The 27,495-nt window shown below is 42.0% G+C and overlaps 11 protein-coding genes across 11 annotated transcripts; 3 read left to right on the top strand and 8 right to left on the bottom strand.

The window, feature by feature from the left end:
* Positions 1-289: 289 nt before the first annotated feature.
* BCR41DRAFT_246476 (hypothetical protein) lies at positions 290-3,707 on the bottom strand. The gene is made up of 5 exons (XM_022020159.1): positions 3,658-3,707; positions 3,486-3,534; positions 2,256-2,585; positions 751-2,115; positions 290-624 (listed from the first exon to the last, which is right to left on the bottom strand). Exons 2-5 carry the CDS (start codon positions 3,510-3,512, stop codon positions 544-546), a joined length of 1,803 nt encoding a protein of 600 aa, XP_021883608.1. The 5' UTR covers positions 3,513-3,534; positions 3,658-3,707; the 3' UTR covers positions 290-543.
* Positions 3,708-6,232: 2,525 nt separating this feature from the next.
* Positions 6,233-7,359, bottom strand: BCR41DRAFT_246385 (transforming acidic coiled-coil). The gene is made up of 4 exons (XM_022020158.1): positions 7,200-7,359; positions 6,961-7,093; positions 6,705-6,844; positions 6,233-6,599 (listed from the first exon to the last, which is right to left on the bottom strand). The coding sequence occupies exons 1-4, from the start codon at positions 7,269-7,271 to the stop codon at positions 6,312-6,314; spliced, it is 633 nt and encodes a 210-aa protein (XP_021883607.1). The 5' UTR covers positions 7,272-7,359; the 3' UTR covers positions 6,233-6,311.
* A 3,388-nt stretch (positions 7,360-10,747) lies between these two features.
* On the bottom strand, positions 10,748-12,102 carry BCR41DRAFT_349189 (hypothetical protein). Its single transcript, XM_022023425.1, has one exon. The coding sequence runs from the start codon at positions 12,075-12,077 to the stop codon at positions 10,848-10,850; it is 1,230 nt and encodes a 409-aa protein (XP_021883606.1). The 5' UTR covers positions 12,078-12,102; the 3' UTR covers positions 10,748-10,847.
* Positions 12,103-13,130: 1,028 nt separating this feature from the next.
* BCR41DRAFT_349188 (hypothetical protein) lies at positions 13,131-13,658 on the top strand (the record flags this gene model as incomplete). The annotated part of the gene is made up of 1 exon (XM_022023424.1): positions 13,131-13,658. A coding segment is annotated over exon 1 (242 nt), but the record flags the coding sequence as incomplete, so codon positions are not given.
* Positions 13,659-14,379: 721 nt separating this feature from the next.
* Positions 14,380-15,888, top strand: BCR41DRAFT_246351 (hypothetical protein). The gene is made up of 4 exons (XM_022020157.1): positions 14,380-15,107; positions 15,195-15,290; positions 15,390-15,492; positions 15,600-15,888. The coding sequence occupies exons 1-4, from the start codon at positions 14,546-14,548 to the stop codon at positions 15,763-15,765; spliced, it is 927 nt and encodes a 308-aa protein (XP_021883604.1). The 5' UTR covers positions 14,380-14,545; the 3' UTR covers positions 15,766-15,888.
* On the bottom strand, positions 15,859-16,390 carry BCR41DRAFT_420345 (hypothetical protein). The gene is made up of 2 exons (XM_022029885.1): positions 16,295-16,390; positions 15,859-16,188 (listed from the first exon to the last, which is right to left on the bottom strand). Exons 1-2 carry the CDS (start codon positions 16,346-16,348, stop codon positions 15,958-15,960), a joined length of 285 nt encoding a protein of 94 aa, XP_021883603.1. The 5' UTR covers positions 16,349-16,390; the 3' UTR covers positions 15,859-15,957.
* Positions 16,391-17,152: 762 nt separating this feature from the next.
* BCR41DRAFT_349183 (hypothetical protein) lies at positions 17,153-17,693 on the bottom strand. The gene has a single exon (XM_022023423.1). The coding sequence runs from the start codon at positions 17,582-17,584 to the stop codon at positions 17,168-17,170; it is 417 nt and encodes a 138-aa protein (XP_021883602.1). The 5' UTR covers positions 17,585-17,693; the 3' UTR covers positions 17,153-17,167.
* Positions 17,694-21,376: 3,683 nt separating this feature from the next.
* BCR41DRAFT_333782 (hypothetical protein) lies at positions 21,377-22,065 on the bottom strand. The gene is made up of 2 exons (XM_022021906.1): positions 21,945-22,065; positions 21,377-21,674 (listed from the first exon to the last, which is right to left on the bottom strand). The coding sequence occupies exons 1-2, from the start codon at positions 22,057-22,059 to the stop codon at positions 21,418-21,420; spliced, it is 372 nt and encodes a 123-aa protein (XP_021883601.1). The 5' UTR covers positions 22,060-22,065; the 3' UTR covers positions 21,377-21,417.
* On the bottom strand, positions 22,007-22,532 carry BCR41DRAFT_349180 (hypothetical protein). The gene is made up of 2 exons (XM_022023422.1): positions 22,383-22,532; positions 22,007-22,277 (listed from the first exon to the last, which is right to left on the bottom strand). The coding sequence occupies exons 1-2, from the start codon at positions 22,512-22,514 to the stop codon at positions 22,173-22,175; spliced, it is 237 nt and encodes a 78-aa protein (XP_021883600.1). The 5' UTR covers positions 22,515-22,532; the 3' UTR covers positions 22,007-22,172.
* A 982-nt stretch (positions 22,533-23,514) lies between these two features.
* On the top strand, positions 23,515-24,142 carry BCR41DRAFT_349177 (mitochondrial ribosomal protein L28-domain-containing protein). Its single transcript, XM_022023421.1, has one exon. The coding sequence runs from the start codon at positions 23,576-23,578 to the stop codon at positions 24,023-24,025; it is 450 nt and encodes a 149-aa protein (XP_021883599.1). The 5' UTR covers positions 23,515-23,575; the 3' UTR covers positions 24,026-24,142.
* Positions 24,143-24,363: 221 nt separating this feature from the next.
* BCR41DRAFT_302225 (acyl transferase/acyl hydrolase/lysophospholipase) lies at positions 24,364-26,829 on the bottom strand (the record flags this gene model as incomplete). Its single annotated transcript, XM_022020661.1, has 6 exons — positions 24,364-24,902; positions 24,995-25,244; positions 25,340-25,536; positions 25,641-26,248; positions 26,362-26,505; positions 26,639-26,829. The coding sequence occupies 6 exons, from the start codon at positions 26,827-26,829 to the stop codon at positions 24,364-24,366; spliced, it is 1,929 nt and encodes a 642-aa protein (XP_021883598.1).
* Between the last annotated feature and the right edge of the window lie 666 nt (positions 26,830-27,495).

Below are 27,495 nucleotides of genomic sequence, written 5' to 3'. Positions count from 1 at the left end.
CCATCTGGACACCATCACTGGGTAACGTAGTCTGATGCAGCCTATTCAAGCGCTCTTGAACCTCAGAGCAGATACCAGTGTGATAGCCTGACTCAGGGTTCACGTTCATGTACAGTTCAGCTCCTTGCCCGCTTGCTGGGGCTAACTCACTTCCCTTGATGACCTGAGTATTAATAGTGACGCTTCCATCAGTCTCGACCGTTCTCATTGGTGGCAAGGCTTGTTGGTCTAATGGAGGTATTTCACGATTGATACGCACATTTTGGATCGTATTTTCTAATGTCGTTATCAAGTCTCTTTCAGGGTTTTGTGAAGACGGGAAGTGACGCTCATCAGCTGCAACTCTAAGCTCGGAAGTATTTACTGCCACAGGGCGCAGGGATGATGAATAGACAAACTCTTGACTTTGACTACCATCCAAATTAATAGAGTTAGTCCATTCCTCGCTCTCTTCTTCGTCTTCTCCTTCCTCCATTATGTCCATAGCAAAGATGGACTGCGCTCCCGAGTGACGAGGGCAACTAACAGATAGGAAGCGCAACATCATCGGTGTTGGCTCAACCTCACGGGGTAAGCTTTCATAAAACTCTTCGGGGGTTCGTGCGCCCGATGTCGTTGCTCCAGCTAAAGATGGAGATAAAAAAGTAAAAAAAAAAAAAAAAAAAAACCCTAATGTTAGAACTACTAAAAAAAAAAAGAATATTTACACAAGATTTCCATCAGTCGAGGTTGCGCTGTAAGCTCACCAACGATGAGGCTTCTGGCAATGAGTTCGTTTCCTTTGAATACGGCATACATGAGCGGAGTCATGCCATAATCATCCTGGCTCTCAATATCGCAGCCTTCCTCGATGAGGCGGATGGCCAAGCGGTGGAGTCCCATGAGAATCGCGAGATGCAATAGATTACTTCCGTCTTCTAACTGAATGGAGATATCCATATCTTTTGGAATGTGATTCAATATCTCCAAAATACTGTCTTCTACCTCGCTTAGCGAGAGTAATGGCTCTGAAGAGTCCATCATCAAGGCACCATTGGACCGAGGTGCGTTTGATAATCCAGGAATACTCCTCATAATCTCATCGACATTGCCCTTCTGACCAGTAGCTTGTGTATGTAGATACTCCAGCGCACGGTGTGCCAGTCGGAGTTGTAATTGAAGTATTAATAGCTCAGTCTCACCGTCATCTGTGTAGGTGAACTGTCCTAGGTCCCCATAGCTGTTATTCATGCTATCTACGATGGTAATTGGCACAGTTCCTGGCATTGAGCTTTCGGGGACTTTACAGATAATCAAGCCAGAGGTCTCAACAATGATATCTTGAGCAGGAAATACACCAAAGTAAGGAACCATGCCCTCGCGGAAGAATAGCCCTCTGAGCACCACATCTGTCCTTTTACGGATGGGTCCATTATCTGGCCGAACTTCCAAGATTCGAGGGTGCTGAGATATGGGATGCTGTTCCATTTCAGACGCGGACTGAGAGGTAAGTGATTGGTTATTGATATTGGCACGAGGCTCTCCGTTAGTGGGGTCCGTGTAAGCACTCACTAACGGAAGCTGGGATAGATGCTCAGGTAGATAATTGATAGTGGATGGGAATCCATTGTTACTACCTATAGGTCCATTGAGGTTGAGATTGTCAACGTTCTCCGCGTCGATTAGCGCCCCTTGTGGTGGCCATGCAATATTGGGTGCACTTTTGTGTCGCTTGATGGTTTTTATCTTTGGGGTTGGACCTGCTTTAGTAACCTTGGAGGGTCGTTGATGTGGGTAAGCGGTGCGTTTGGCCTTGTGATGCCCCGAGCACATAATGGGATGAGTGAAGAAAGTGGAGAGGATTTCCCCATCTTCATCTGTTGCATCGGATGGCGCTGGTGAGGCCGAGGAGCTGGTAGCTATTGTGGTAGACATGGAGCTTGTGCGCTTTAGCCTGAAATCAAAGATATACCGGTCCTTATTACCACGTTCACCATGGTCAGTTGAGGAACAGATGACTTTGGCCAACATAGTGATAGATCCAGTAGTTGTATCCACATGCGCATATGCCGCTGGATCAGTAACAGAAGGTGAGAGTTGATCCAGGAGGACAAGAATTGGTGATGAAGGCCCATACTATGTGAAAGATTGCAAACGAACCATTTGGAATCAAAAGTTAATATGATAATAAACTTAAATTTTGCAAAGACATGCATTTATTTTTAAAGTTTAATAAAGTATAATTGAAATTTCGCGACTTGTATTTTAAGGATTACCTTATGACAGCACTTAGCACAAGCTCCTTTCCTGACTGAACCGCTCTTGGCTAAACGGATACCGATTTCAAGCGTCAATGGTTCGGCTTCAAATCTAGGCTCGCCTGCTGCGTTAATGGCCTCTCGGCGACCAACACGCAGAGATGGGTATCTTAGGCTTTGATTAGGTCCTTTTCGAGAGAGATGTAGCTTGATCAAGAACTGTTGACCAGTGCGTACTTCTTCAACAATAGGTGTGGAGATGACTGTGCCTGTAGCAGAGAGTTCTTCGAGCTGGTCTTTCTTTTGGAGGATACGCGCCTCTAAAGAATAATTGGACATTGGATCGTTCTGTGAAGAGAGTGGAGAACCCCAATAAATATTAACAACAAAAAATAAAATAAAAATAATTAAACAAAATAAAAATAATTAAATAAAATAAGAATAAAATAAGAATTAAATAAAAATAAAATAAATATAAAATAAAATAATAAAAAATAAAGAATGCTGATCACTTTTAGTCATACAACTCAGTAAAGACAAAAACAAATAATTGCTGAGGAAGCAAAAAAAAAAAGAAAAAAGAAAAAAGAAAAAAAAAAGAAAAAAAAGGATAAAGATATATTTAAAAAGATAACATAGAGTGATATGGGAAAATAGTAGATGAAGAAAAAGATACATCTGTTGCCGATCAGGAGAAAGACCTGCCACCATAGAATCGTAGAATACAGACACGTCAGGCAAATAAAATGACATGTTTGTTCCCAGGCCAATAATTGAACAGGCACCCAACGAATACTAAATATAAAATAAAATATTCAATAGGGACAGGAACATTGAAATTGGGTATTCATTTCAAATAAAGTGACAACAAAAACGCCCAGTCGCAAAATCGCAAAATAAAAAAAAAAAAACCGATTGTCTGTCTTTGTCTGATCTTTTTACATGCCAGCTACGCAATTGGGACAGCTGAAAGCAACAGGAGAATTAAAGTTATCAGGACAAAGTGTGCTTGGGCTGGAGTGCTTGGTAATAAGCCCAAAAGCGCATATCCACTCGCTCAAGTCGCGCTTTGGCGGCATCAATTGCATAATTGCAATAAATATAATCCATTCGATCCAATGCCATATTCTTCTCCAATAACATGAAAATAACATTCACAACGTTCAATAGCCCAAAATTATATAGAATAAATAAATAAATAAATAAATAAAGAATCAAAAAGAAAAATGAACATAAATAACAACATACCTCATCTACCATTCCTGTAGTGCTCATGGCATAGATATCGCTTCCTACGCTTGAATAAGAGAATCGGCGGATTATTTCGCTCGCTATAAATATCAAATGGGATAAGAAGTATGAAAGCAATGGGAGATAAGGATTTAAAGTGAAAGTGGCCCGAGCAGCGCATGAATAGTACCGAGAAAGAAAGGAAAGCAGCAGTGCACCAGGAGGAATTGAGCAATTGGGTGATTATAGCGAAAAGAAGTGAGCGGACAAAAAAAAAAAAAAAAAAAAAAAAAAAATGCGAGAGTGCGAGTTTAAGGGATTGGTTAATTTTCGCAATTTTAATAATCATTAGAAAGGATTACGATGGAAGCCTCACTTTTTTTGAACTGTGTCGCAGGCTGTCGCAGAATTCTGTCGCACATTTCCCATGGTATTTCGCATCACACCATTCTTGCTTGTTGCTTATCGCAAAAAAAAATAAGAGCTTACCTGATTCGCCTAAGTGGACACTTGCACCAGGCACATCTAACAGTCGATGATTATTAAGAGTGTTCTCCGTTTTAATCCATGACACTCCACTTGGACTGCTACTAGTGCTGCTGCCAATACTGGCGGCAACATCCGAAGCAGCTGTGGAAACTGGTATGTCTTGTCCATCTAGTGATGGAAGCCCCGATGATGATATAGAACCACGTTGTAGTGACGAAGCTTGTGGCTGTGACGCTTCTGATCGCACCGAAGCTCCGGAATATGATGCCTGTGCTGCTGGTTGCTGTGCTGGTAAATAATTTGATGAGAGACGAGAGACATTTAATGACGGCTGCAGCTGTAGCTGTTGTCGCTCCTCTAAGAGATGGATATGATCTGCTGCTTGGTCAGGGTTAGAAAGAGGGCTGTGTCGACTGGAATGCAAGTGACCGTCCTGTACTGGCTTTTGTAGTTGTTGTTGCGAATTGAAGGAGGATGATTGAATTGGATGAGGCGCAGAAGTATACGAATTAAGGGAATGAAGAGAGAGAGGAGGCATGGCCAGGACGCCCATTGATGATATAGATTCTGTAAGAGCGTTTATATTAACGGAAGAATTGGCAAGTACAGATGCTGGCGAGTTTGAAGAGGAGAAAGAAACTGTGGAGAATGATCCTGGATGGTATTCCTGTTGTAGTTGCTGCTGCTGTTCTTGGTGAGATAAAGGATGAAGATATTGCAGAGGATGAAGAGGGTGAAGAGGATGAGAAGAGGATGATGAAACAGTTGTAGATAAAGGTGTACTAGCCGAGAATGAGGAATATGGCTGCTGCTGCTGTTGATATGAATTAGAGAGAAGACCCTGTTGAGATGATTGAAGTAGAGGAGAAAAAGGAGAGGAAGAAGTAGGTCCAGAGAATGAATAATGGCGAGGAGGTGCAAACTGTTTCCGCTGATCGATTGAGTGAAATCGCTGCTCTTGCTGGTGTTTTCGCTGGTGCAACTGAAGACGTTGGGCTTGGATCAGAGCCTGGCAATGTTGGCGCTGGAGCGCAAGTCGCTGTTGTTGAAAAGGATCTTCTGGTGGCTGCTGATATGATTGCTGCTCTAGCTGTGGCTGATGAAGCGGTGATGATGAATGAATGTTGTCTTGTACAAAACTTGACTGTGCTTGGGCCCGATCCATATCAGGGCCTAGGGTTTGAATCGTATCAGTACCAATGTCATCGAACGCGCTTAGGAAGGAGGTACCAGGTAGGCTTGTGACTGCCAGACTCTGATTACTATTAAAGTCGCTTAGTATCCTAGCCTTGTTGCTGAAGCTATTCCCGTTCAATGGTGGAGACGTGGAGGAAGCCCTACCGAGCAGTTCTGACTTGGATATAGGAGTATGAGGACTCATTGATGTTTCTCTTATTTCGTGATGAATGATTCTGTTTTTGTTTAGATGGTGAACTCAAGATGCGATTTATACTGATTCGCTGAATTCTGAAAGGGCAGAAGGAGACAGAGATAAAGACAAGAAGTAAAAGAAGAAGAAAATAAATAAATTCAAGGTTTCTATCGCATTGCTTCATGAATGAAATCTTGACAGGACGGGATATGCTTGGTATCGTACGTATATATGAGCTTGCTTGACCCGGAAAAAGTTGTCGCAACTCAGCTTTTTAAATACTTTCTGCTTTTTATTACTGTTATTGTTATTGATATATATCACTACTATTAATGTTATTATTATCTACGGAAGTGACGAATGCACAAATGGCTGATAACTATAGTCGATCTTGTTCTTTCTTTGTTTGTCAATTGTTTCAATAAATCATATTTCTGAAATAGTATTGAAAAATTGTAAGGTTATCGCGAAATGGCCCCCCACCTGTTTATTTTCTTCTGAGCGGGACAGAAAGAATGGAAGAAACTAAGGGTTGGATGGAAGAGGATCGGGATAGGAAGGATTGTGCATACGATACAACTATACCCATTCACCCCTATTGAGCATCAAGCCAACACACTATCTACTAAATACGTGATAGGAATGAACGAAGAGCACTGCTATTTTGAACATTTCATTTGCTCCGATGGTTAACACTTTATAAAAATACAGATAGTTCCACAAGGTCTCGCCTCATTCCCCCCGCACACTCTGTTTCCCAGATAAAACCAGCTTATTTACTTTATTGCAACTCCTTCTTTTTCCCGCCACGATCCTCATGCGAAGCATAAAAAATGCATTCATTCATGTGGTTTTTTCTTTTCTTTTCTTTTTCTTTTTCTTTTTGGAAAGCAAACAGGATCATCACAATTGTAAAATACATATTTAATAACATTTAATAAATATTCTATTTCGATTGGATAGAATACTACATAAGATCGCGATCAGCTTAGCTTTGCAATCAACTCTTCCGAAAACAAAATCAGGTCTTCGTTCTCTTTGTTTTTGATCTCTAGCGCTTGTTCTAACGTTCGCATCTGCATCTCTTGCCGATTGAGTTGAGCCTTAAGCATTGCAATCTCATTTTCATATACGATCCTGGCTTGCTCCATCTCCTTGCTCGCCTGTAGTAACTTGGCATCCGCATGCTCTTTCAGGCTCTCATACCGGCTGTCGCTTGTCTCAAAGTCCTGCTTGAGTGTTTCGATAGCTTTGCGTAGAATACCCTCATTCTAATAACCAGTTTTTATAAATGCATGAGTATCAAATAAAGTCATCATCATGAATTATACTATCATACTTTCTTCATATTTTCGTATTATTTCCTTTTGTCTTACCTCGACATGCTTGGCATTAAGGCCCTTTAGTTCATCGTACCGTGTTTTTAAGAGTATGAAGGCTTCCTCAGTTTCCTCATTAGTTTCAGTCAACTTCTTGTTTTCCTCCTTAATGGTTTGAATTTCCGCTGCCGTACTCACTTGAAAGCAGGGACAAATTCAGGGGAAAGGAAGAAAAAACAGCGGCAAAATAGATTGATTTAGAGTTTGCTGATCTGCATATGTTTATTCTCAAATTCCAGTCGCAGTTTCTTACCTGCAATATCAGCAAGGCTAGACTCAAATTCATCTAGTACGTTCTTGAGCTGTTGTTTTTCGTGTTTCTCTTTCTCTAGTGCTAGTTTGAGCTCCTCAATCTCATGTTGGTATATTGCCGCCTCTTGCTCAGCCTAGAAGTACATAGCACCATCGAATGAATGAAGCCAAATTAGGTATGTCACCTGAGGGTTTTCAAGCAATAGTCAATGACAATAGCATAAGAAAAGAGTTTCTTACAGAACGCTCATATTCTTCTCTGATCTCGTTAGTGATTTCAATGCGCAGGTCCATTCTGACATTCTTTTTCATATCCTAGATTGTAGAGATGTGATTTGAGTTACAAAAAAGAACAAAAAAGCGATGGGTAAGCTCAATCCCTGCATTCTGTATAATAAAAAAAAAAACTATACATAGAGAAGAAGCGAGTTACCTCCATTTCCCTAATGCTGTATCTTGGTGCGTCCAAATTAGTCGAGTCACGGATCCTGGACGACAGCATAACCCCGCTTGCTCGACGGACAAGCCCTGACCCTTTTTTATCAGAAGCACTGCCATTTGTGGAGCTACCTGCAGCAACATTCCCAATCTCTTCAATTCCTACGTCCCCATCCAGTTCATCCTCGTAGTTTTCCATAACTTTGACCTCGTCTACTCCTTTGAAGGTCACAGAGTGTCCAGTTGAAGACCCAGTCCCGGATTCTACTGACTCACTTGGGGAAGCCTCAGTGGCCGAGTTTGAGGCAGATGACGCCGTTATGGCCTTTTCCTTCTCTACAGAGACCGACAAAAGTTGACTTGCCTCAGTCTTGTGCTTGGTACGCTCTCTAGCCTTAGTAAGGAGATCTTCCAGCAGCGTTGATCGCTTTTCCAGTAGTGTTGTTCGTTTACTTGCATTAGGAGAAGTAGCGACAGGTGAAGTAGAAGCAGCTTCGGGTGAAGATTGCACTGGTGAATACGAGGAAGTGAGAACATGGGCAATACCAGGACCCGAAGTTAAAAGTGATGTTCCCTGAGGTGTAAGCGTGAGCTCAGGCTTTGATGCAGGTGTTGAAGTTAGAACACCGCCAAGCAACGAAGATGGTTGATGGATTCCTACGGCACTAGGCGAACTTAATTCTAGTCGTGATATTTCTCCGCTACTTGACATCCACTCTGCAAACGACTGTGCATGACTCTCATGAAGTTCAAGTGACTCATGAAAGTTCATCTCCTCATTCGCAAGAACCTCAACTGTAGACTGATTGAAATGAATATCATCTGTATCATCACCATCATTATCTAAATCAGGGTAGTGAGCGTTCTTGATGTCGCTTTCCTCTGAGCCACCGTTATCCCTGGAAGGATCGTCGTGGACATTTTGAACCACGATGTTCACCTCGACATGCTCAATTTCATTATAATCCCGTTCCTTGATGTCATCATGTCCCTCATGGTCTGTATTTGACGCTCCTGCAGCTGCTGTCGAATTTAAGATTGATGACATTGTCTGAGAGGGAGCGACGCTATCGGGATTAATTTCATCATGATTCTTTGTCAAGTCCCTCTCGAGTGCTGCCACAAGAGGAAGCTTATTATCATAAAGATTCATGTTCTGAGACGTCGAAGCAGAAGGTTGTGGATCTTTGCTAGATTCTGAAGTGTACTGTGCATCAATCACTCCATCAAATTCGTTGTTGTTTCTTAAAATCTGATCCAGTGATAGCGGTGCACCCGCATTGTCCTGTACGCTAACTATCATACTGTCACCATGCTGCCGTGGTGATGTCCGAGCAACAGCCCTGGCTAACGGGCTTGAAGGTGTACGTGTTCCTGTTCGTGAGGTCCTGGATTTAGAATTAAGCTCCCTATCCGATAATGCATCATCTGTTGATTCTAATAAGGATTCATCTCCAATTCCGCCGCTACTATTCTCTGCCTGTCTCTGTCGCCTGGTTTTAAAAGCTGGCGATTGTACTCGAGATGTGTTCCTGATCGATCCGAATGGCGAGGTTTGCTGCATCAGATTACTAAGATATGCATCTCTATCAGGATCAATAGCACTCATACTGGGGCTAAAAGGATCTTCAATCTCGCCTTCAAGAATCCGTATTTGCTCCGGGTCAGAGACCACAAATGATACATGCCCAGAGCGATTGAGATCATCGTCGTACATGTCCTCCGTGTCAATCATATTGTTGAACGAAACTAGGCTATCTGATGAGAGCTGACGGGAGTGGTACCGGCCATTAGAGACACGGGAGCCAGGCCGCGATGTAGGGCGGGACGTTGGGCGAGATGTGGGTCGAGATGTAGGTCGAGAAGAGGAAGGAGTCGAGTAAACTGCAAGATCGTTTCCAACGTTGAGAGAATTGGAACTCACGTTAATGGGACTGCTGGCACGTGAAGGCGAACTGGCTGTTGCCTCAAGACGAGGTCCGTTCCCCACAGGAGATGTAACGCGATTAAGAGGCGCGTGACGCGGGGGTCTTGATTGTCTTCCACTGCCGATGGATGATGCTGGTGAGGCGGCGCCATCAAGACTATTCAATGTCGCTTTCTTGTCTTCAAGAAAGTAATCGTCTTTATCAACTCCTATTATTGCTGCGTCGCCTGAGAATGTATCATTGGTGTTGTGAAGACGACTATGGTCAATTTCATGAATATCTGTTTCATCTGCAGCAGGAGTTTCTATAATGACTGGCTCCAGATCAGTTCTCTTTGGCGCAGAGAATTTGTTAAGCGTATTTTTCAGCGTCGAGACTCGTTTGCGTGCTGCGGTGGATGTTAATGGTTTCCTTGGTACGGGCTGTGGACGCTCTGGAGACGAGATCGGAAACTCATCCTCACCAGTCATTGACGCTGGGTAGGGTGAATTGTTTATAGATGATGTGCTTGAAGTGTTGAAGGAAGCTTGAAAAGACGATGGACTAGATGAGGCGAATGGATTTGAGTTGAACGAGGTTTTTGAAGGAGGAGGCGGAATGGCAAACTATTGATGGGATGGCACAGTGTTGATTAGCTCCCAGACATTGACAAGAGCAATATGCTGTAGGTCTTTTTGTGAAGGAAAAGAGGATGGTGAACGAGATATACCTCGGCATTCTCAGCCGCAGCCAGGATGGCATCGAGATCATAAGTGCCTCTCTTCAATGGAGGGAGTTCCTAGAGAGGCAATGGCCAAAGCGGATTAGCAACACATTTGTCAAACCATGGTAAGGAGAGCCTGATTGCATGTGTTTCCATGTGTTTGACAGACAATTTGTGTCCTACAGGTGAGTCTTCAGGATCCATAGCTAGAGACAATGAGTAGGTTTTGCCAAGAATAATGGGTCAAGGAGGTAAGAAATTCAGGAAGGGGAAAAGGGACAGAAAGAGAAGAGCGGAAGGAGACTGAGTTGAGCTGAACAGGGCCGAGCAACAACAAAATAAAAATTGGTGAAGACATGAATAGTTGTGAACGTCACTTTTGCTGGCAAGTCCATGTGGTTAAACTGCACTATGCTTGTTTTAGCGTTTACAGGGCATTGGCAGGATGGAAGAAAATATGCTTTTGGCAAAGTGAGACAATGCGTGTCAAAAAAAAAAAAAAAAAAAAAAAAAAAAATTGCATTCCTATCGCTATCACGCGCTTTGGTTATGAGAAAGGATCAAGGAAAGAAAGGGGTAGATCAGAAACGAGTGAAAGAGCAAGGAGAGTCAGAAGTGTTTCTCGTTGAAATGGATCCTAGAAACACAGATTCTAAAGCTTTAATTCGCAAGAGCCCAAGGCCTTTACCTAGTCATTTTCAAGCTAGTCTTCATTCCACGTTCTTCCTTTTTATTTTACATGATAAATTATTGCATGAATGCACCTACATATTTGCACAATGGCAGGTGCAATCGTGTATATTGTAATTATTCTTTTCTCTATAAGATTCCACGAGTACTGTGAGTACAAGTTCTATGATGGTGACCTAGTTTCCTGACCAACACGCTTGTCGAATCTCGAACCTTGACAACCTGAAGAACTTGGCTCATCTTGCCCTCCAACCATCGCCGAAACAGACTGCGACTAGCACGTCGTGGATCCAAAAAATTGATGCTGCATTCAAAACGCACCGCATGCAGATATCGGGGACCCTTAGATGCACTCTTCATACTACTGTTGTTGTTGCTGTCACCGTTGATGCTACTGTCTCTCCTTGAAGATTGTGGACCACCATATCGCTGTGTTATATGCTGAGGTAAAGCGGGAAGAGCAGCAATGGCTGTGGATGTAGCTATGGTGGTAGTAGTGACAGTGGAACGGGCAATGTAGTCGTCACTTCTGTAATCAGGTTTATCGTCAACGGTATAATGTAATGTCCATGGGTAATCGTGACCGAATGAATGTTGTGCCCCACTGAGTAACCGTGGACCTGTCCGTTTGACATCAAGTGGGCAAACTCTGTCCAGATAGTCGAGCGATGCAAGTCTGTTATCAAGGAAACGAAGTGTAGGACCTAAACGCCTAGCAACTGCTTTACTAGATATTGTTGTAATTCTCGACTGGTCATCATTACTGTCGCCAATAACCGTTCCTGTTGTCCGATCTAGTAATACTGGCCTTCGTTTGTCGTCCTTGCGCCTCACCTTATAAATACCATCATTTGAGCAATATGCCTGCCAGGACTGAAAGCGGGTCCCTCTTGATTTCACTGATATCTCCTCCAATTGTGGTCGTTGTATGGTCATGCCTATTCGGAATGCAATGACAGCAGAAGATGCAGGTGCCTGAGGTCTGAAAACCACTTTGTCATGAGCCAGATCAAAATGGTCAAAGATAAAACTGATACCGGTCCTGCAGACATACTCCTGATAGAAATACAAGCAAACAGAGTTAGAGGCGATAGCTTGAATAAGGAATGGTGCTACAATCGATCTTAGGGTGGTTGAGGTATTATAAAAGTTGAAGAGATCGAGTGTAGAAAGATATTGGATGATACAGGTCCAGATCTCAGGTGGAAATTGTTGATGGGATCCAAGACTGAGCTTATTTGTTGATGCTGGTTCTGAAAACCCTGAACTGGACTTAATTCTCAAGTAGGATTTGGAAGATCGGAGCATAGTGGAGACAGGCAATAGCACTGTAGAATTCCCCTTGCGTCCGTGTTCCATCGCGCGATAAAGTGAGGAAGAGAAGGGAAAAAAGAAAAAAGAAAAAAGGAAAAAGGGAAAAAAAAAAAAAAAAAAAGGACAATTCGGAACAAAGAAGGGGGGAATGGGTGGACACTAATTGGCCAATTGGTGACACGGAGAGTTCAAAGCGTGTGCATTTGCAACAGCAATATTGGATTATCTAGAAGGATCTTTATTGATGCCTCTCCAAGAGCATTGTCACTTAGCCTGTTAACAACCAAACCACCCTGAGTTGTTAGACTATGGCTGTATTTGGACCAAAAATGATCATTAGGACATTTCTGTTCCTACATGTTTGGAAATACATGTGCATGCACGGTTTTGTAAGCTCAATGTTCGTTGCTATTTCCCGTTGTTGTTTACTGAATATTGTTCCGTTTCCTCCTTGTCTGAACAGGTGGATGAAGATAAAAGTAGCTCATCAAAAGTCTTGTAGACAATCCATGGTGAAGACTACCCACGCATCAATATTGAGAACCCTGTTTTCACCCATGTAATAGTGGGCGTACTCTGTTCCTGAAACCAGAGCTTATTAATGAAAATAGCTGGACAATTACACATGCCTGGAGGCATTCTTAAAGCCCAATGTTTCCCTAAATTTTTTGTTTGTTGTGACAGCAGAAGGGGTATGAAAATGATTTGTTTGGTGGGCCTTCCAACCCCTGGCAACAGTCCCAACCACAACGGCTGTCCTATCATTTGCTTTTATTTTTATTTTTCTTAGTCAAAATATGACGGAAAGAAACAGGGGAGAATGCAAATTGGGTTTACTTCTTTCTGGCATAAATAAAAAAAGGCCGACGGTTGATTATTGCAGCTGGGAAGGCCTTTAGGGCCAACGTTGCAAAGGATTTCTGATCTGCAATATCGGGGTGTTGCTTACTTACTTACTTACACAACTACGAACTGCATGCATGAATCAATTATGTGTATAGCAAGACATGGAGGAAAAAGAGAAAAGAGTGGATATCCCAATAGCTCAATAGTCCGCTGCCTGTCCTGTTCTCAAACCAACTCTTTTTTTAGCTCGACTTCATCTTTTTTTACCCACACAAATACACATTTATACTCTTTCCTTGACTCTTCCTGTTCCTTTCCTCCTTTCTTCTTTATTTTTCAAACAACCTAGGCAAGCCAGCAACTTAAAAGGCAAGCAAGTAATCTAACAAGCATCCAAGTAAAAGTATTCCAGTGTTGAGCACTTCATCTCTCTCTTCAGGAAACAAACGAACGAACAAACAAAGGTCATCTTCATTCTCATGTCTACCCCAAACATCACGGCCGCAGCACGCGTCGGCGCAATCGCATTGATTGGCGTCCTGGTATATTGGTACTGGGCAACTCCACCAAAGTCAGCCAAAACAGAGAAAATAGCCAAAGACGCTATTACTACAATCACCGCGGCTAAAAGCACTTCAACTACAGACACTGATGCCGATATACGATCAAATGACGACAAAAAAAAGTTTCCTCAGGAACCAATTTCCTCACAGGACAATGATGAAAAGACTGCTTCTGCCGTCACTGCCGTTATTGAGGCTAGCACCACTACTGATGCTGATGATAAGGAATCCTCTATACAAGAGGATGAGCAAGAGACAATCACCGTTGTCGATAGATCGAGTAAGTATCAGAAAACAAGGGTTAATAAAAAAAAAACCTCCTTCAATGAAAATCATGTTAATTATGCCTCTGTTTGGGTTTGGCGAAGCAAATCTTTTTCTTGTCATCGCAAGGCATGGAATGAATTGACAAAAAAAAAAAAAAAAAAAAAAAAAAAAAAGATCCGATGACGATCGTGGTTTCTTTAGGGGAAGGATCAGCCCGCCATAAGTGGATGAATTGTCATTCAATTCGTGAGCTAACGGAAGATTTATCAAACGGAATGGAAAAAAAAAAAAAAAAAAAAAAAAAAAAGGCAAAGTCACACAGGCATGCCAAGGGGACGAAGGAATGCCTCGAGGAAGTGGGTCAAACAATGATTAACATGGGCTGTTTTTTGGTCTCAATTATTGCCTAGTCACTGAAGTTGTAAGCGATGTCAAAGTTAGTGAATTTGCTGTCACTGCCGAAGATCTGGTAAGTGGGATCGTGCACTTGTTTTTCATTGTTTAATGCCTTTTCTTTTTTCCCGAGGGTTGGATTTTTTAAACTTATCCGACTAATGACGCATAAGGTTGCGCTTGCCTCCTTCCCGCTTCCCCCATCCTGCCATTTAAAAAGAAAGTGCCGCTTCTGCATGTTGATACTTAATAGTATTCCGACTGTTTCCTTTTTCTAATCATATCCTATAGGACCACAATCAAACAAAGATTATTACAGAACCAGAGCAAGCACCAGAGCCTATTGATACTGTAGCTGTTGCTGCAATTGTTGTACCAGAGCCCGAAGTCGAAGCCACACCAACAGAGCATGAAGAGATCATTACTGATAGAGCTGAGACTGAAATGCAGCCCGAAGAGGATGAATGCGCTGTCGCTAGAACCATCGTCCTTGAAGAGTCTGTCGATTCTACATCTGTGTTTGTCACTGTAGAGGACAAGGAGGAGACCACCATCATCACTTCCACTACTGCAGACGTTACTGTTGATGAACTTTCTGCTGTTGATATTATTTCAACGGTCACAGAGTCTACAGTGGAAGTCCAGACCGATGAACAGTCTTCGTATGAGGAGATCCAGGATGTAGGAACTAACCAAGATGAAGTGACCGTTATTCCAGAAACTGTGGTAGAGACTGAGGAAGAACGAGAGATAGAGGAAGTAGAAGAGGAAGAAGAGGAAGAAGAGCAAGAAGAGGAGCTTCCGTCAGAATTTGATAGAGAGGAGATCTTGGAGCTGGTGTTTGAACGACAGATCCCTGTCAGGAGACAGATGATTCGCACATCCACAATGACAGAAGATTCTGAGGAAGTCGACCAAGCAGATACACCCACAACCTTGGTTGGAGAGGAACTAGAGCTCACAAAGGATACCTTGCAGACCCTTCAGGAGGTGTCGCGTGTTGCAAGTATGTGATACTATAAAGCAGTGGTTTGGTTATTAACAAGATGGTCCAAATAATATGATGTTTTAACTTTTTTATCAACACCTTTAGAACACTCTGAGTTGAATGCTCGTGCTCAAGAGTTTAAGCCCAGTTGGCTCAACTCCTCACAGCAAGCGCCCGTTAGCCGCACTGCTCCATCACCAAGTAAGAAATTTATTCAGCACAATCCAATCACAATGTATTTCTGCTTATTCTTGCAAAATTGACATTAATCATAATTCATATTTTAATGGTGTCAAACAGCACCAACAAAGCAGCAGGCTGCCAAGATCATGAGTCGATGTAATTACTGGCCCAACTGCACTAACAAGGCATGCAAGTACACACATCCATCCCAGCCTTGCCGGTACGTCATAAATATTTCTGCATTTTATCCATGGAAAGAGGAAGGAACTGATTATGTCCACTCCACTCTAACTTAATATTTTAACATGAATGATAAACAAACAATAGTGATGCAGACAACTGCAGATTCGGTGACCGATGCGTGTTTATTCATCCCAAAGATCTTACACCTCGCAGCAAGAAGAGCAAGAATCAACAGACTGGTCATGGGGGACGTCCCTCACTTACAACCATGAGCTCAGCATCGTCTATTGAGTCTTGGGCAAAGGCATAGAAAGAAACAACTTTACTATAGTAGTAGTTGATTGATGTTTTCTTTTTTGTTCATGTAGATTTACGTTTTACTTTTTTAGGAATAAAGTGATCACGGCTTTATTTTTTTTTACAAAAAATATTTACAAAGCTTGCAATAACATGTGCATGCCGTTATTAACAAATGTTTGCTCAGATGAAGCATATAATCCATTTAGAGATTGCGCTGAGCATCTCCCTTGGCTGCGTTGCCATGTCCCTTTGTACGGAGCCATTCATCGCCCGCAACACTGCCAGCAAGTTTCTGGGCACCTCCCTTGATGTTGTTGGCGGTACCATGAGCGCAGCTTTCGGCATCGGCTGCCTGCTGCTTGCTTTGAGCTTCTGCCTTTTCAGCGGCACCTGAGCTAGCAAGATTGTGCTTTCCAGTAGCATCGCCGACAGACTATAAACCGCATTTTTTTTTTTTTTTTTTTTTTTTTTAAAAAAAAAAAAAGATTATTTTCAGCCCACAAAATACTTCATAATTTTTTTTTTTTTTTTTTTTTTACCTGCTTGGCGGAACCAACGGCAGATTGATAAGTGTTGGAGAGTTTTTCAGACATGATTATAAATTTGAAATGGTGTGTAAAGTTTGTTATGGATCGATGTAAGAAATTAAGATAAAAAATGGAAAAGTAGGCGGACAACTAAGGACTATTTATACTCTTTTTTTTTTTTTTTTTTTTTTTTTTTTTTTTTAAAAAAAAAAAAAGAATAATATCATAAATCTTGGAACATTTTTGTTCTATGAAAGAAGAATGACTCCGCTTGAAAAAAAAAAAAAAAAAAAAAAAAAAAAAAAACGTAAAGTGGTCAAAGCACACTTTATACATGACATGATGATGATCCCGTTCTTGTTTTGGGAAAACCTAGACGCGTCTTTACTCAGAAGACAATATAATGCCAAGGCTTTTTTTTTTTTTTTTTTTAAACATGATTGGTATTAGGACTATGACTAAGAACCGCGCCCATCGAACAATTTTCAACAGCACAAGCATGTGTAAAGCGATCAAGATAATCATCATGTCCTCATACCCCCGTGCAGCAGACAGAGAAAGAACCGGAAGTCTTTGTTTTACTTGCAATGCGGCTAAATGTTAAACAGTAAAGCCAGGGACTGGTTCAAAGGCGGCGCAATCTACGCAAGGGTATTATTTTAACAACCTATCTTTCTTCGGGGGTACGCGTTTGCAAAATTTCTGCTCAAAGTATATTGTATTAAGGATATAACTGATGCAATGAAGCAGTATTGGCTTTTTTTTTTTTTTTTTTTTTGATGATGATGATGATGATGATAATGAGGTATTTTCAAAAAATGAAGCTATCGAGAATAAAATGCTTTATGAAATGAGAACATTTTCTATCTGTCTAATCTTGGGATATTATTCACGTAGTTCGCGTAAAAAATGATCATCGTGTCCACTGTAGTCTTGTGAGGTGTACGGATGCGCAATTGGATGACCGCCTTGAGCACCCGATCCATGTACGTGACCTCCAATAATTGCATCATGTACACCTGAATCATACGCGCCGCTTCCATTTACTTGGTGGTTACTCAACACAGGGGTCGGTGAAGCTTGAGCATATCGGTACTGACCGTAATCGGGTACAGTCGCTCCAGAACTAGACATGCTCATATGCTGCGCTTGATCGAATATTGCCCGGTCGTATATTGTTTGATCGTACATTGTCTGATCATACATTGCCTGATCATATGGGTGGTACTGCTGATGTGGAAGAGGAGGTGATGATCCTGCTATCGATGCTCCAGCTCCTGTTGCAGTTCCTGGACTCATCATGGATGACGCAGCGAGTGCAGAATCATGAACTATTGGCCGGAAAATGTCAGTGTAGTTGTCTTCCACAACATCACCACTAGGAGAAGATCCTACCGTTGCGCTACCAATGCCGCCCGGTCCTGAAGTTCTAATCTTAGTCTTGAACTGTCTAGATGGCTATTTACACAAGTATTGATAAAAGCGGAGAATGTCAATGAATGCCCTCAAATAGTGAAAACATCTTTCAAAAAAAAAAAAAAAAAAAAAAAAAACATACCGTGAGTTTCCATTTGCGGAAGATCCAGACGCCGATACCACCAGCAACAACGATGCCGCCAATAACTGCTCCAATCGTTATAGCAGTTTTATTACTTGAAGAACTACTTCCAGAGGATGCTCCATCTGAAGGTGTGGCTGAAACATCTGAGGACGTTGCTGAAGGCTCGCTAGGCAACTTTCCACCACTATTTCCTCCATCACTAGATTTGGTATTTGTGGGTCGAGGTGGCCGAGTGGCAGGAAGAGATGGATTTGAGGATGGGCTGGAGGGCGGATTAGTAGGGGGACTGATGGGTGGAATGGTAGGTGGAATGGTGGGTGGTGTTGTTGGTGGCTCAGTCACTGGAGGGACAGTTGTGGTCGTCTCATCCGTTGTCGAAATAGGGGGGTCGGTGGTGACGGTGGTCACCGTTGGTTCTACCGGAGTAGTGGCTGTTGACGGGGCCTCAGTTGTTGATTCAGGCGGAGGAACTAAATTAGATGTCGGTTCGACTGTTGTTTGTGGTACAGAAGAGGAGGAATAAGAAAGAGAAGGAGTAATATCTAGTATGTAAGTAGAAGAATTCCAGGCACATTAAATATAAAATAAAATAAAATATAGTAAAAATAATAATGTATGGTTAGATGATAGAATCGGATAATGACAAGGGGGCAGCATGCGACGATCCAATAGTATTTAGTAATTACTGTTAGTGCTACTGAAGATTGAGGTTGTAGGATTGTCAGCAGTCGTTGATGTAGGGGCTGTCACCTCAGTTGCTGTGGAAGTAGGACCTGGACCAGAAGAAAGAACTGTTTATGGCAGTTATTTATGGACAGAATGGCGATTATGAGGATGAGGTTGGATTGATAAAAATAACAAAGGCAAACAAAGGTGAGTTTGTGTGCAGATGTAAATAAATGAACACGTAAACAACAAACTGTAGGAAGACGCGTTCCCTGGATTTGTTTATTTGTTGTGTGGCAGGGCTCTTTTCTAGGGATTTGCAGATGATGAGGCGGAAAAGATTCGCTCATTCTTTCGTGTTTGGGAGTACAAACTTACAACACACATCTGATCTCCGATCTGGTCACTGATCAAGAAAACCCATGCCAGGGACGTGGAAAATCTAATTTGTGTGAAGCCACCACGATCAAAGGCCATGGTGTTTCAAATGAGATGGGGGGATATTTATGCAAAGAGTGAACACTATGCATACGGCGAATACGTGTGCTCCCATTTTAGGGAGTCAATGTCCTTTCATTCATTAAATAAAAAAAAAGGGGGGAGGGGAAGACGAGGGGAGTGTGTAGAATTGTACATAATAAGGTTACAGCTAACGGCATGTCATCTCAAACGGACCCGAAGTACAGCGCTGCAGATATATTGCTTTTTTTATTGTGTGTGTATGTGTGCAAATGTGTGAATGTGGGGAATGTTTAAATGGAAATAGAGATGATGTTACCACCTCAACAATCCTCAACCAACAAATATGTAATTTTTTACTTTCAACAATTTTAATGCTGCAGATGCACTAAAGCTGTTTGTGTGTGTTTACATGTTATACGACCGATGAATGTTGACCAAAAAAAAAAAAATTACAAAGGTCATACGTCAAAGGAAATGAAGGCGAAATAGCACTTCATCGACTTTTTAATCATGCTTTTGTCTACTACCCTACCAACTTACTAACGTTTCTTCTCCATTCTCTCTCTCTTATTTTTTGGGAGGGGGGGGGGGGGGGGAGAGGGGCTAGGGATAGATATGGCCGATAATGACAAGCTATAGTTTCACAGTTTTCAGTACTCCGACTGAAAAGAAGAGAGAAAAAAAGAAAAAAAAAAAGGGAAAAAAAAAAAGAAATGTCGAACAAATGGCTTACCTTCAGTAGCTGTAGGAGTGGTGGTTTCATCGCGGCCATGGTCCAGGCCTCGCTTCTCGTTTACGATCACAGGAAACCGTTGGATGTTATAGCGATCGTCATGGGTATGGGGATTAGACCACCTCCGGCGATGAAGGAAGAGTCGAGGCCGTATCTGTGGTGCCTGTGGCGTCTGTGCCTGCGCTTTAATATGATGTTGAGCGTGACAAAGTAGGGGAATAAAAGCGATTGTTGCTGCCACAACGACAGACAGCGTCACAATGGATGAAGTTTTCATTATTATGTTATTGATCAATCAATGGTGAGGAGTGTAGAAAAAAAAAAAAAAAAAAAAAAAAGAAAATACAAATATAAGGGAAAGAGCTTGTTCCTGAAAAAAAAAAAATAAAATAAAATAAAATAAAAAAAAAATAAATTCAAACTTGAATTTGAATTGTTTGCATGCAAGCAATTAGTGTGTATGAATGAGCATGGGTATGAGTAAAGGAATGAGACAGAGAATGTAGGGATGCTGTATGAGGAAGTAAAGACAAGATAGAAAGACAGAAAGACAAGACTTTTAAACTTTTTTTGAATAAATGTTTGAGAAGTGAAGCAACACAGGGGTCAGGTACAATGATGTGTAAACACATGTACATGTATGTACATGGATAATATAAAATGGTAGGTGTATTGCATTACATGTCATCCTTAGTCTCTCTTGGTCTTTTTTTTTTTAAAAAAAAAAATTATGAATCATGATGCTCTTTCTCTCTAATCCTAATCTGTCAACTGTAGCTCCCAAAACACATTAGATCACTCGATATTCTGTGGTGCGGATCTGACAAGATGACTGGACAGTCTTCTAAACATCACGGCCCCGCCACAACAAGGATTGCACATTTCCTGCACACACTATGCCTGCAAAGGAATCATAGACATCCACTCACTGCATACATCGAAGCCTTTTAATTTACACATCAACGAACTACCCCATATTCTTTATTGACATTTTGATTCAACAAAAATAAGTTTGAATGATGAACCAGCTTATTCTTTCTCTAACCAACAAATCTCCATAAATAATACCCTTCAACCTACCTGATATCCTCGTTTTCATTTCCCCTTCCCTTTTCTTTCCTCTCTCACTCTTTTATAGGTAAAGTAGCAAAGCCGGTCTAATGTCTATTCTGATTTATCATCTGGGCTTATAGGCTGTGATGCTCGTATCCTTAAAGATCATTACCCTACCCAATAACAATATACCTCAGATAAAGCTCATACACAAGCCTTTTCTTCTCTTCTGTGTCATAGATACTTAAAAAGCAGAGGAGGGTCGAAATTGTCATTTAGAGATGTATTTTCTCAGCTGCTGCGATGGCATTCACAGTTGGTACAAAACAAAGTGTAGACGAATTTGAACATTAAGGTCGATCGTTGATGAGACGAAGCGAAAGTTGCATGATTATCCTAGTATCCAAGATTTGACGTTTTCGAAATACTATGGTCGGTTCTTTATCCGTTGTTTATTCTGTCAATTGAAAAGAAATGAGTCATTTGATTGGATGCTTGGATTGCTCTGTTGGAGTTGCTGTAAAGTGGCCCTCCAGTTCATGAAACTGTATACAACTAAAATTTCTTTTTCTTTTTCTTTTTTAGACTTTTTTTTTTTTTTTTTTTTTTTTTTTTTTTGGCCGGCATTTGGTTTTGCATGGTCGAAGAGGGCTCACTTGGTCACTCAGTCAAAGTAGGAAGTAGGAAGTAGGAAGAAAAAAAAACACGGAAATCGTGATGAGGCACCAACAAGACCCATCGTTGTTTTAATGTCACAGATTTAGTAGCGATCATATCTTTCATCGTAGCGTGGACGACGTTCATAACCACGATCGTACATGGCCCTATCATCATAGCCACGTCCACCCATGTCATAGGGAGTGGGTCTATAGTCGCGAGGAGGGCGATCCTCATATCTTGGGCGACCTCCCATCCATCTATAAATAATATAAAAAAAAATAAAAAAAAAAAACAAACAAACACTCCGTGAGTCCACAGGCGCAAAGGAAAATGGCGTATTTAAACATGCAACACACAAACCAAAAGACATTAGGGAAGCACTGCGATATGATAGTTCAAATGATGAAAGAGCCCTGGCAAGGTACCAAGAGCATGTGGGCAAAACAACAGCTAAGAAGATCATGGCTTTGATTTCTATTTCTGTCAATCTGCCCCCAAGCCTTTGACAAATTGTTCGGATACCCTACCTATCATAACGATCGCCTCGATCATATCGGTCATACCTGTCATAAGGAGCAGGGCGAGCATACTCGCGTGCAGGACCACCTCTATATTCCCTTGGATCAGGCCCGCGAGGGACATAACGAGGATCGAACCTATCACCACGGCGCTCTATAGAATGCAAGCAAAAAGAAGCCTCATAGTTAAACAAATTAGCGTTCGCAATAAAGGCGAGAGCGTTTCGCCATCATCTCTCAAGAAGTGATACCATAGGGATGGGGCATACCCATGCCCCTCTCACGTTTAGGAGGTCCGCGATATTGGCCTGGAGTAGGGGTTCTAGCACGACCACGGCGAGCCTAATGGATATGGGTAATAATATTTGTTTGATTAGATGTATCTAAGTAATAACCTGGTTCAGTTTCTCATCTTAAGAATAAATTCATATGAATACATGCTCTTACCATACTAACAGACATGGCACGACCATGAAGCTCGAATCCACTCAATACCTGCATTGCTGCCTCAGCATCTTCAGAGCGGACCATAGTAACAAAGGCGAAACCACGAGATTCCCGAGTGTGTGGATCATACATGATTTGAACTTTTTCGACCTAACCCAGTAAGTGCCCAATAAAATGTAATACGACAACCTGTTCAAAAACTGTTTCTCAGAATGACCACGATTGCCTTTGTGTAGCTAAGGGTATAGCAACTATTGATATTGATGTTGTTGATCCCCTCTCAAAGCAGTTAATCACATTCCATAATCAACAGAAATTTAGGAGACGACTATTTTTTTTTTCTTTCTAAATTTTCTTGCCAACTAATGACGAAATGGACGGGTCGACCAAAACAAGCCAGTCGATCTGCTGTTTTCAAAACCTGTCCACTGAAAGCGTCGTTGTCAAGTAGGTGCGGTTGTAAAAGAGGATAGATGCTCACCTTGCCGTATTTTCCAAACAAATCTTCTAGATCCGCTTGATCAGTCTTGTTGGAGAGACCATTGACAAAGAGGTTGTTTCCTGGATTGACTGAATCGTCATTGTCGGCAGCATTTCTGATATTCGAAGTAAAGAAAGGGGGGTTGAGATAAGTAAGGAGCCGCTCAGCTGCCGAAAAATTGGTGACAACGATACATGTTGATTAAATAGATGGTACATCCATGGCAATGTCGATGAAGTTCCAGGAGGTTTGTCATGGATTTATAAAAATGAATGAATGCTGCTGTGATCGTACGGATCGCTCACGCAAGACAGTGACCTCCTTAGTCTATGTGCGAATCATAATCAGGGTAGCTGGGAGAAGACTGGATAAAGAAACATACGTGGCGCGGGCAGGCGAGCGACTCCTTGGACGAGGTGATCTCGATCTTGAGCTAGCGGGGCTATCGGCACGACCGCGATGTTCAGAATCAGTGTAGGCTTGTTCGCTCATATTGTGGTGATGAGAATAAAAGGATTTAGGATGAAGAAGGTTGAAATCTGAGAAATCTGAGCGATGTGGAACTAAAAAAAAAAAAAGGCGTTCACGTGCAAGACCCTTAACACAAAATAAGTAAACAAAGTTCTGTTTTCTGTTGCCATACTTTCCTTCCACAACTCCAGTTCGCACTTTCCCTACTCACACCAGCAACTCATACAGTCCTTTTCAAGCCATGTCATCGCCATTCGCCCGTGCAGCTGTCGCTGCTAACAGCAGTATTATGCGCGCTGCTGGCCGTCCTGGTGGGAAGAAGGGAAATTCCACTTCACTCAACGGCGATGCCAGGAATGATCTCATCAAGAAGGTCCTTTTTGATGTTCCTCCTAGACCACCTGTCCGCATGTCGCCCGAGGACCTTGAACGCCACGAGACGATCGAACGTGCATGGAAGTTAGTCCGTCAGCAGCGAAAGCAGGAACAGGAGAAGGGGCTCGCTAGAAAGTTTGAAATGATGCGTAAGGCCAATGCTGAACTCGAAGCCATTAGCCCTGCACTCTTCAAGCACTCACAGACTAAGGAAAGAAATGCTGTCTTCCCAAGGCAACTCAGAACTCTCACGGATACCCCTCCAAAACAGATCTGGAACTACCGTCAGACAGTAAATACTGCTCCGAAGGCATGATGGATTGTTATCAAGAGGAACAAGGGAAAGCAGGAAGGGTGGAAATGCAAGCTTTAGGTGGCTGATGGCAAATCATTGCCGTCAGCCGTACTCAAAAAAAAAAAAAAAAAAAAAAAAAAAATGCATAGAAGGAGTATATAATTTGCTAGAGGAAGAGGTTTACGGTCGTTAGTCAATTTTAGATCATCATTCACCACATTGTACAGCAGGATAAAATTACAAATTTTTTAACATCATTAGCATGAATATTTGATGAATGTTTAGAACCGAGCTCTGGTAAATCAAGCTACGGCCCGAACGGGATGTAGAAAGAATGATGTTCGAAGTTGTTAGGCGATTTAATTTTTTGGGGTTTCAGAAACTGAATCCGTATGGTGATGTCTACGACTTTTTTTCTCTTGCTTTTCGTGCTCCAACCTCTCAGCTTTCTTGCGAAGCCATGTTTCTTTCATGATTTTCTTAATATCCTCCAGGCCTTTGTAGAAATTTGTCTCTCCAAGGCCAGCCAAAAGAGTAACCTCATCTTGCTTGACTTCAAAATTGAATGTTGAGCAAAAAGGAATTAGAGCAGGATTAAAATCACCTTGGTACTCTTCATTAGGAATTAATGGAAAGTAAACCAGAGTAATAGGATGCACGTTGATATTCTGGTTGGAAGAAGTATCCTTGGATGAGGAACGCGACGGACCTTGCGTTGGTGATCCATCCTCGTTTGGTACGACATGATCAGCATCACGATTCTCTGCTACAATGCCGTGGAAGATCTCCACATGTTTCATTTTTCTGGGGGAGCCTTCTTCCTGCTTTGCCAGTTGTTCCGCCCTTGTCTTGGAAATGGGTGGCCAACGTTCAATGCCTCGCCTCTTCACATACTCATCTATATCGCATCAAACAACAAAATAAAATATGTTTGAGATTCTTCTGACAATTTCTTTTTCCACTCTTTCAATCGAGCCACAGAATCCTTACCGGCCTTCTCAAACCATGGAACACTTTCAATATCAGCACTGCTATCAAATGCCAAAACAATATCAACGTTCCGGCCTGGGCGTAATAATGGATAAAGTGGCAGGTTGTTATCCATCCCAGCATCGTTCAAGTAGATGTTTTCTCTTTGTGAAAAAGCCTCTGCCTCGATCTCAGGGTCTGGGAGTTTGTAAATCGGGTTTGGAAAGCAGGACGGTGATAGTGGATGGATTTGTGACATGTTGTCCAAATACTAATATCATCAGTAGCAAGAGTGCTGGTTGAATTCTTTAGTAGGCTTATTCTGAGATGATACTTTATCCTTTAAAATATGCGCATCTTGCTGACCTCATTGATATAGGAGTCCATAGAGTCGGAGATGGTCTTGTTCAAGAGTGGCCGCACCTCCTTGTAATAATCAGCCATTGTGGCAGTAAAAGCAGATCCGAAAGTTCCCAAAAGAATAGCAAGGCTAGTCTCTGGAAGCCTTTCGATACTCTTCCCAGCAACGAAGCGACGGCCGAAGGACCAAGTAGGGATCCAGGCTAGGGAGCATGGGATGAGAAAAATGAGCGTCATCACAAACATATCACAATCACCATAGAGTCTGTAGAAAATGGTGAATAGAATTCAAAAAAGGGACGCTTACCACAGGTTTCTTCGCTGCCAAACTCATAGGGAGTCACTTCAAACCATTGGTAGTAGTGTGTCTCTGTATCTTTATCAATATCATCGTCGACAATAATGTCTCCTTCTCCGAGACGTTCAGGCATAGAGCTTGGGAGAACATGGGATACAACAGTATATATAGGTAAGGGTTGATCACCATAATTGGTCCAGCGACTCTGTTGTGAAAGCTTAAAATCCAGTGGGTCAACCCACTCGCCATTATCTCCATCTCTTTCGCGATGGATCAGGAGTCGCGATGCAAGTACCGTGCCAAAGGCATCCACCAATGTGAGGTTGCGGCCATTGCTATATTTTTGAACGATACCTTCTAGAATCAACTGAGCCGCTCCTGGATTGCTGAGCAAGGTGTGAATAAAGGATGGATAGTGATCGATTGGGATGTTGAGTGACTGTTTGAAATGCTCGAGTGTCTTTGTGAATGACCGTTGTCCCAATGTCATGTATTGTGCAATCATCCAACAACTTCCCGAGACGCCAGCCATGTACATGGCACAATCAAAGAGTCCGGTTTTCTTTGCTGCAGTCATATAGCCTAATGACGATATCATAGCTCGATACCCACCGCCGCTAAACCCAGGGAAAAGGTTGGTAAGACTAAGGAAGCATACAAATGAACGTGTTTGATCATATACCAAACCTGCAGATCATGGAAGCAGGATGGCTTTCAATATAAGCTATACCTTCCAGCGAGTGCCACTACAGGAATGTCGTTCTCATGAACCTCAGATTCTTTGACGCCGATGAACTTTGCAAATGCCTTCCTCATTTTTCTCCTTCGAGCAGCCATGAACGCGACTTCCTGTGGACAAAGATCATTTCCTTGCCTGATTTTATTTTTAAAGTATTACTTAAGTAAACCGTTCACTTTCTAAGGAATTACATGTCTTTTGGACTCATGATGTAGTTTTGATTATTATTATTATTATTATTTTTTTTCATGCTCCGCGTTTTACTGACCTTACGGTCGCATCAAGCTGGATTTCCGGGTTCTTGCTGCTATCCTGCATGTTAGTAACGATTGTCTGATAGAGCGAACCATCTCCGAGCTGAAGCTCTGTTCTGATAGCATCGATGGCTGCAAAGTAATCTGCCAGGGTAGGGACGCGTCCAATGATCTCTTCACCAATCTTCTCACCCAGATCTTGCATCCTATCCATGAGGTTATGCAGTGAGAGATGAGGTAACTCTGGCATCTTGGGAATAGAGATGGAAGGAAGTGATCCGGGCAAGTTGATTTTGATATCCCCTTCCTCCTTATCTTTATCTTCACCTTTACCCTCACTATCTGCATCTTTTTTACTCTTTAACGGATTATCTTTAAGCTCCAAAATGGGAGCCTTGGTATTTTTTGCTTCTTCACAAGACACGGCCTTTTTGGGCATCAAATAAGCAGAACAGACACCAACAAGCACCATGACAGAGGATTTTATATCATTCCAGCGCGTTTCTAGTTGGTTTGGCATATGATTTTGATTTTTTAATTAGATCATTGAATTAACGCTAAAAAAAAAAAAAAAAAAAAAGTTTTATCCACCCACGGCTATGAATCACGTATTGAAACGAGTTTTCTCGGAAATGTACACTTAAACCCATGCATAGTATCTACAAGAAGGAACTGACCATTCAGGGGGACTTTGGACGCACCATTATCCCTGTCACTATTTTTGCCACTGTTATTGAACGCGGAAGAAGAAAAACAATGGCGCTGGGAAGTGTCCACAAGGGGAAGGAGAAGTCGTGGTTTCAGGGTGGGAATAGGTTTGAGGAAGGTAGTGCGGTATCGTGTATATCCATAACTCCATGTGTGGGAGCTT

Source organism: Lobosporangium transversale (assembly GCF_002105155.1).
Source record: "Lobosporangium transversale strain NRRL 3116 chromosome Unknown BCR41scaffold_9, whole genome shotgun sequence".
NCBI classification, from domain to species: domain Eukaryota; kingdom Fungi; phylum Mortierellomycota; class Mortierellomycetes; order Mortierellales; family Mortierellaceae; genus Lobosporangium; species Lobosporangium transversale.
This window is presented reverse-complemented; position numbering and strand designations above follow the sequence as displayed.